The following is an 8,900-nucleotide window of genomic DNA, read 5'->3' on the forward strand; positions in this document are numbered from 1 at the left end:
ATAAATGGAAATTTTAATTGCTCGGAGGACCTAATATGATCCCTTAGCTTTTCCCTGGAAGATTCTCAAGTTGCGCTCTTGTCAGATCATATAGATTGTAGGCGTAAGTGTCATCCTCTTTAATTTCTTCATGGGTCCCTTACCTTTCAAGTTACAAGAGTACCAACGAATGATAATGTTCCAATCGCAAGACCAAGAAATACTATGAAGTCAGAAATATGAAATACTAGTTTAAGGGTATGAAATACTAAGAAGTCAGAAATATGAAAGGCAAGAGATCCTGTAGTGAGGAACAGAGCAACCCAATCTCGAGGAGAGCTTTGAGCAGAGTCTTGTTCATTCCTATGCTGAATTCGGAGACAAGAGAGAGGAAGTTGGAATCGAAACAGGGCACGTGCTTCAAGAGCAAGGGTTTTTGGAACGGATGCCCAAAAGAACCCATCATTTGGGTTGATTGGGTTTCTCGTGGGGCCCACTGTCTTCAATAAGTAACGCACCCAAAAGACAAGCAATCGGCTCGGCTGATTGGGTTTCTTTGTTGGGCCCACTAACTTGAGGGAGAAATGTACCAGCAGAGCCCAATATTTATGCATTATCTGTTTCTGTTCTATTAGAATTCCCATGCAGATACCTCGGATGTGCGTATTTTGGGCCTCGAAGGTCCAGTTCGGCATTGTTTTCTTCAGAGTTGTTGCTATTTTTGTTGGCCTAAAGTCTGGCCCGTTACCAAAAGGCCCAGTTCTCCACAATATTTGTTTCAGACTATCTCTAATCTCTCCTCCTACTCGATGGTACTGAATCCTAAGTTGCAACCTCCTCTCCATCCCTTTGTCCTGCTCTGTAGCCGCTATGAGTCTTATCTCCCATCCTTGTAGGTCGGCTCCTACCATTCGAAATCCTAGGCTTCTCTCCCGTGTCGGCTCCCCTTCTCTATTTAGGTCGAAGGGTTGGTAGTAGCTTGGGAGAGTTGTGAGCGACGATGAAGAAGACCCTGAGCTTTGTGCTATTCTCTGCTTTGTGCGATCGATCCTCTCCCTTCTAAAGCTTTGTGCTTTCACCCTTTGTGAGGTGAGTGGAGAGACAGTGGAATAGTTGTTTTCCCCCTTTTGCGTTCTTGGTGGTGCACAAAAGAAGAAGAACGGATTGGTTGGTCAGGCTTCTGAGCCAAAGAGCGACGATGTCGATCCTCAACAGTGGTATCAGAGCTTAGTGAGTCGTCGCCGTTCAAAACCATCGTCGGCGAGCTTTAGGAACTACTACTCGAAGAGTCTCTTCAGTCTCGTCCTCGTCCCGGGCTTCGTCGGATCGCTCTTGATCGACGATCTCGAAACGATCGGTTGGATCTGAAGCCATCAGACTTGATCGAGGACTAGTGGACGAAGAGATCCTCGCTGCCTAGGGTTTCATACTGTTGAACCTCTTCACGGTCGTGGCAGCGACGAGTACGATGGTGTTGGGTAAGGTCGAAACTCTCTCCTAGAGTTTCGCTCAGGTATATTGACTGAAAACCCAACTCTACAGTTATCTATTTGCTAGAAATTTTTTCTTTTCTTGTTTTTGTTTCTGCCCATGCTAGTTGCTGTGATACCATTGCTTATTTTTCTTGTGTGAAGAATGTCTGTTGCTAATCAATATGGTATGGTTTTGTTCAACGGAAAATCTAATTTTAGCATTTGGAAACAAAAAATAAAATGTATTTTAATTTAACAAAAGTCATTTAGGGCTGTTGGCCAGACCTATTTGACTTCTGACACTAAAGAAAAAAGGGCTAAAATGAACGAAAATGCTTGTTCCACAATTTATTTGAATTTATCTAACTCTGTGCTTAGAAAAGTTAGAATTTTGGAATATGCTAAAACCTTTTGGGATAAACTTAAAGAACTCTATACTAAAACCTCTTTACCCAGTAAAATGTTTTTGGTTGAATTTTTTTTAAATTTAGATTGGATATGTCTAAGGACATTGAGGAGAACCTAGATGTTTTCATAAAACTTATTTCAGATATTAAGTTAACCGGTGACAAACATATAGACGACAATACTTCTATTGCCCTTCTAAATGTTATTCCTGACTCATATAGTGATGCGAAATATGCTATTAAATATGATAGAGATGAGGTTACCCTTGACATAGTGGTCAATGGTTTTAAGAGTAAGGAATTAGATTTAAAACATTCTGGGGGAAATAAAAATTCTGGTGAGGTTATGCATGTGAGGGGTAGGCCTCAGAATAGGTCTAATAACCAAAAGAATGCTAGTAATAGGGAATCAAGTAAGAAAAAATTTGAAAATGGAAGGGGTAGATCTAAGTCCAGGTTTAAAGTTAAAAAATGCTATAATTGTCATGAAACTGGTCACTTTATTAAAGATTGTCCTAAGCCTAAGAAAAATCAGCAAAATGAACATGCTAATATGGCTGTCTGTGAGGGCAAAATGGGTAAAATTTTCATGATTAATAATCTTTGTGATTATGCATATTTGAACTCTGTGTTATCTGATTCTATGTAAATCAGATTGGTTAGTAGACTCTGGTTGTACTTTTCATATGACTCCTTTTAAAAACTTGTTTTCAAACTACAAGAAAATAGGGAATAGCTTTGTGTCAATGGCAAATGAAAAGAAATGCAATGTTTTAGGAACTGGTAATGTATGCCTTAGGTTTTCTTCTGGTTCTGTGTTTACTTTAGGCATGTTCCTGATTTACGTTATAACTTGATTTCTTGTGCATCTCTAGAAAATGATGGTTTGGAGAGAAAATGGGGTAAAGAGGTTATGAAAATTCTGAAAGAGTCTCTTATTATTTTTACTACTGAAAAACAAAATATTATTTTTACTACTGAAAAACAAAATAACTTGTATGTTTGTCATGCTGAACTTGTGCTTGATTCTGTTAACTCTGTGGTAGGTGATAAATCTGTTTTATGGCATAATAGATTGGGTCACATGAGTAATAAAGGATTGGAAATTTTGCATAAAGGAGGTCACTTTGGTAGTGATAAAATATCCTGCATCCCTTTCTGTGAATCTTGTGTGCTAGGAAAATAACATAGGATTAGTTTTCCTATTTCTTCTTTTCCTAATCAATCTAAGTGCACAGATGTAATTGAATATTTGCATGCTGATGTGTGGGGTCCCTCTAGTGTTCCTACGCATGGAGGGAACCAATATTTTCTTTCCATAATTGATGATTATTCTAAAAAAAGTTTGGATTTTACTCATGAAGTAAAAATCTGAAGTTTTTGATAAATTTAAAAACTAGAAAATCTACTTCTTTATTACTAAAAGAGAACAACAAAAAAGCTAAAATGAACAGTAACTTTTCTCATTATCCACGTATTTAAAACCTTATTTCTGTGAAACTCCCGTCCTAATAACCCCACGTTTCCAGTAACCCACTCCCACTTCCTGTAACTCCCTAATAACTCTCCCCTCCTCCTCTCTCTCCCTCTTAAAACTCCCTATTTCTCTTCTCTCTCTCTCTCTCCCTCTTAAAACTCCCTATTTCTCTTCTCTCTCTCTCTCTGCCCTCCCTCTCCAGTCAAGCCATGATTTCAAGGAAAAGATCAAGGGCACGGTGGAGAGGATCATGAACCCTCGAACGCTCTACGCTTTCAAGGAGAAGGGCGTACTCAGCGACTCCGAGTTCGTCATCGCCGTCGACAATCTCATCTCCAAGTGCCCTACTTGGTCCTGGCACTACTCCCACTTTTCTCAAAACCCTACCTTTGGTTCTCCCTCTCTCTCTCTTTCTCTCTAATTTGTTGACTTTTGTAGGGAGGCGGGGGAATCGAGCAAGAGGAAGTCCTATTTGCCTGCTGATAAGCAATATCTCATCACGAGGAATGGTATTTGATCAAACCCTAGATCTCAAAATCGCCTCTTTTTGAGTTTTCTTGATTCTGTTAACGGTATTTGTTGATTTTTGTTTTTTGTTCGGAATATGATTATAGCTTAAGGGGTTTTGGTAGTTTTGTTGCAGTTTAAGGAGTTCAAGTTGGGATAATTTGCACTTTGGTGCTGCAAAGTTGTCGTCTTTTTGAGCTTTGGTGACGCAAAGTTGAGTTCAATAGGAGATATTTTTCCCTCTTCAAAAGAGATTCGTGGACTTAGAAATGTGATAAACTTTCTAATCTGTTTTCAGTAAGATTTTGTTATTTATGATAAAATGGTCACCTTTATAGCTTTATATCTTCGTTAAATTTTTTTAGAAGATGCTCAAAGAATTTGATAAAGAGAGCCCAAAACTCAGTTTAATTAGTTCTTAAGTTATATAACAAAATGTTGCGTCAAAGTCCTTTCATGTAGCTTTCAAAGTCCCTGTTGGTGACACCCCCTATGGCCCTATGTCAGGGCAAAAAGAGTTCAGGTAATCTTTTTTTCTGGGGTTTTCCCAGATTTTTTTATTTATTTTTTCCTGTAGCAATTTTTGTGACGTTGGTTATCTGTCAGTTGGTTGATAAGGATCCAGAGAGAGCAATTGCTCTGTTTTGGGCCGCAATCAATGCTAGAGACAGTTGACAGTGCTCTCAAAGACATGGCCATTGTTACAAAGCAACATAATAGAGCTGAAGAAGCCATTGAAGCTATCAAATCCTTGAGAAATCGATGTATCGATCAAGCACAAGAATCATTAGACAACATTCTTCTAGATCTCTACAAGGTTTCTTTCTTCTTCTTCTTTTCTCTTCATCAAATTTAATGTTTTTGTTAGAATTTAAAATTATAATCCATAGTCCTCACCGTTACTTCCGTTAAATTTCTCTATTTTGTTGAAACTCCCTGCAAGGGATTCAATTCTAATATGAGTTTATGTTCTGAATGTATTTGATAAGTTACACGTATGTTTAAGTTGCAAAATTTTGAGCTAGACTTGGTCACTGTCAAAGCTCTAAGATCATTCCAGTTGTTTTATGGCTATTAATTTTTTTTTACAGATTTTACCTACCACTTTAGTTAGCGCATGATTTTCTCATATGATAATCATATGCCCTTTTTCCATTATTTTATAACCACTGATATCCCATTATTATATACGAAATAATTAGAAAATCAAGTTCACTATATTATTTTTAACCACAGATGAGAACTAGGACATATGTCTTTCAAGAATGGAGGAATTTTCTTAAGTACCTTGAAGGAGCGACGAAGCCAACATTAACCATATGCAAGATCAATATAATTCTTTTGCATTTTACTCTCTTTTCCCACTACTTAAAGAACAAGTATTTCTAGATAATCCTGTTAACTATAAAAAACATCAGATCATGTTAACTATTACATATCAGTTACTTTTTTAGCCTTTTTGTTAGCTCGATGTAAGTCTGTACAAAATCAATATAAACTAAATTCATATACTATATGCTTTTTTTTTTGCTTTGATACTCTTTAAACTTAGCAGGAAAATCTATCTTAATGCCATCATGAGTTTATATAATTGTAATATAGTGTCACTCGGAAGTGCTTATTTGTTGAAAGAACCCATTCTTTATTGTCATTCACCATGTCTGTGTTGTCTATGATTTTAGAATTTATATTTTATTTGAATATGCATTGAATTTATAATACAAATGTGACTATGAATTGTGTTTTCTGATCTCTGAAACTGATATCATACATTAATCCTTATCATATTTTGTGATTAAGTAATCTCTATAGTTTCTCAAGTACGTGTGCTGGACTATGAAAGTTATCCATTTAATATAATTGATTATTTTTATTACAAAGAAAATTAGGTTTCATACAAATTAAGCATTGGCTGAACCTATCTGAAATTCACTATTTTATTGGTTGGGGCAATTCATGTGAAACACCAGCAATTGTTCTTTCAAAGAGCTTCAGAGGGCTTCTGCCTGAAATTTGGCCATCACACCTTCATACAAACGTTTCTCACAAAATCTTTCTCTTAGAAATGGGAGTCAGGGAGAATGCACTCTTGAACGTTTTATATATGTCCACCTTTTTGTTTCCACATACTGTAAACTTTGAAGTTCATCAGTTATTCAAAAAATGTGAGAATGTTTTTTATTGCCTTCGTAGTCATTTTAGGTTTTTTTTAACACTGTTGATATTAACGATCTAATTTTTTTTGAGATTCCAAAGAACCATAATTCCCAATGTTGATGTTGAAAAGGGCCTTTAAGTCTACCCCGGTACTGAGATTAAACCTTTGTTTAGCCATCTTCCATTCTATATTTGAAAGCCCATAGCAATGCTGATGTTATACCCTGGTTTAACCTTTTTCAATCACTTATATGATTTATGCCACAACAGCTTTCCTAATTGTTATTATTTTGCATATCAGGACCTATCTACTGAAGCTGCTGAAAATCTGCAAGAGTACTTCAGGACAATGTATAAAAAGGCAATTTGCATTTTCTTTACTTTTCTTTTATCAAATTAACACAGAATGGCAGTGCTTATTTTAATTTCCTTTGCTGTAGGTGACAGAAGCTGATATTGAGGAATTCGAAGCTAACTACAGTGGATCAGATTCAGAGAAGAAAGATCTGAAGAACCTATATACCGAAATTAAAGGCAACATGAACATGTGATTAAATTTTTCATGAAAGGCACTTATCCTCACCTAAATCTGGGAAGTATCCATTTCCTTTCATTGTCTTAACCAGTCTGCTTTCTTGGACTGATTTTTGCAATATGTATGCCTAACTGTACATATAGAAGTTACCGTCGGCTTCTTTGACATTTATTTTTTGCTACAGGCTTTTCTGTTCAATGCTTTGTTCTGAGGCAAAGCTTGATTCACATCGTTTCAAGGTCTAAATTTAGATATTTTGTAATAATAATAATAAGCTTGTGAGTTGATTATGAGTAATATTCATGTTTGGTAATGATAATAATAAGCTTATGGGTTGACTGTCAGTAATATTATTATTGGTACATAATTATCATTATTTTCTGATTACAATTAGTTAGATTCTTAAGTAATTAGTTTTATTAATGAATCTGCTTACACGTTTAAGAAAGTAAAGTTATAAAACAACCCGTGCTTTGCACGGGCATGAAAACTAGTTATGATTAAAAACCAAACGATAAAGAAAATTAAAACTCTTAGGACAGACAATGGTCTTGAGTTTTGTAACAAACAATTGAATGATTTGTGCTACTTGGGGTATTAAAAGGCATAGATCTATTACATACACACCCCAGCAAAATGGGGTTGCTGAAAGGATGAATAGAACTCTCTTAGAGAGGGTGAGGGTTATGTTGGCCACATCTGGGCTCTCTAAAAAGTTCTGGGGAGAAGCTGTTTGTACTACGACCTATTTAATTAATAGGTCTCCTTTTGTTCCCTTAGGAGGGAAATGCCCTAAATTTGTGTTTACGGGCAAACCTCTTGATTTAAATAATTTGAGAATTTTCGAGAGTGCTGGCTATGTGCATCAAAAGATTGATAAGCTAGAACCTAAATCTAAGAAATGTGTTTTCTTAGGATATACTGAAGGGGTAAAAGGTTATAGGCTTTGGAATAAAAGTGAATCGGGGTTTAAGGTAGTGATAAGTAGAGATGTTGTTTTTAATAAAAATAAATTTCCTTGTTTACCTTTACATGTCCCTATTCCTAAAAATGATACTCCAAATGAGGTGGAGCAAATGCCTATTATTAATCAACCTGAATCACCTCCTGAAGAATAATTGAATGATATAATTATTAAAAATTAAGATGAGAATATTCCTAATGAGGTGGAGCATGATATGTAGAAAATAGATAACATGCATGATTTGAATGATTATCAACTCACTAGGGATAGAAATAAAAGAACCATTATTGAATGATTATCAACTCACTAGGGATAGAAATAAAAGAACCATTAGGAAACCTGAAAGGTATAGAGATTACAATTTGGGGATAGAAATAAAAGAACCATTAGGAAACCTGAAAGGTATAGAGATTACAATTTGATTGATTGTAATATGTCTGAGTTTGCCTTTACTGTGTTTGAATCACTTGAGTGCAATGAATCTAAGACTTATAGAGATGCATTAAGGTCAAAATATTCTGAAGAATGGATTAGTGCTATGAAGAGTGAGATGGAATCCCTAAGAATTAACCAAACATGAAAACTTGTCACTAAACCTGCTAGTTGTTTTGTAGTAGACTGTAAGTGGCTGTTTAAGGTGAAACAAGAATCTGAAAGTGTTAGGTTTAAGGCTAGGTTAGTAGCTAAGGGATTTACTCAAAAGGATGGAATTGATTATGCTAAAAAATTTGCTCATGTTGTCAAATTCACTACTGTTAGAATTATGCTTGCTCTAGTTGCTCATTTTAATTGGGCATTAAAACAAATGGATGTAACTACTGCTTTTTTGCATGGTGATCTTGATAAAAATATTTATATGCACCAACCTGAGGGCTTTGTGGGCCCTAAATTGCCTGATCATGTGTGTTTGTTAAAAAAGGCTTTGTATGGTTTAAAACAATCACCTAGGTATGTTTGTTAAAAAAGGCTTTGTATGGTTTAAAACAATCACCTAGGTAATGGAATATTAGATTTGATAAATACATGCAATCTTTAAAGTTTAAAAGGATTAAAACAATCACCTAGGTAATGGAATATTAGATTTGATAAATACATGCAATCTTTAAAGTTTAAAAGGATTTTTGCTGATCATTGCCTGTATTATAAGAATATAGACTCTGTGCCTGTATTTCTTTTAATTTATGTGGATGACATGTTGATTGTTAGTCCTTGTTTGAAGTCTATTGAGCATGTTCAAAAATATCTTTGTGAAAATTTTGACATGAAAGACTTAGGCAATGCTAAAAGAATCCTAGACATGAATATTATTAGGGACAAAAACAAATCTACTCAAATTTTAAACCAAAGTTCATATGTTGAAATTTTTTTTTTTGAGTAAATTCGCTATGTCTGATACCAAATC

The 8,900-nt window shown here is 35.3% G+C and overlaps 1 protein-coding gene across 11 annotated transcripts; it reads left to right on the forward strand.

The window, feature by feature from the left end:
- LOC109828781 (protein POLLENLESS 3-LIKE 2-like) lies at positions 3,356-6,847 on the forward strand. 11 transcript variants are annotated; one of them, XR_002243837.1, is made up of 6 exons: positions 3,432-3,686; positions 3,774-3,844; positions 3,968-4,365; positions 4,449-4,659; positions 6,301-6,350; positions 6,440-6,847. XR_002243837.1 is itself a non-coding variant. In XM_020395713.1 (5 exons), exons 3-5 carry the CDS (start codon positions 4,501-4,503, stop codon positions 6,548-6,550), a joined length of 330 nt encoding a protein of 109 aa, XP_020251302.1. In that variant the 5' UTR covers positions 3,432-3,686; positions 3,774-3,844; positions 4,449-4,500; the 3' UTR covers positions 6,551-6,847. The 11 variants fall into 11 exon arrangements, 5 of the variants coding, with proteins under 5 accessions (XP_020251300.1, XP_020251302.1, XP_020251301.1 ...); XR_002243836.1 differs by having other exon boundaries at positions 3,979-4,365; XR_002243832.1 differs by having other exon boundaries at positions 3,431-3,727; positions 3,774-4,365.

The sequence above is a fragment of the Asparagus officinalis genome, chromosome 1 (assembly GCF_001876935.1).
Source record: "Asparagus officinalis chromosome 1, Aspof.V1, whole genome shotgun sequence".
NCBI lineage: Eukaryota > Viridiplantae > Streptophyta > Magnoliopsida > Asparagales > Asparagaceae > Asparagus > Asparagus officinalis.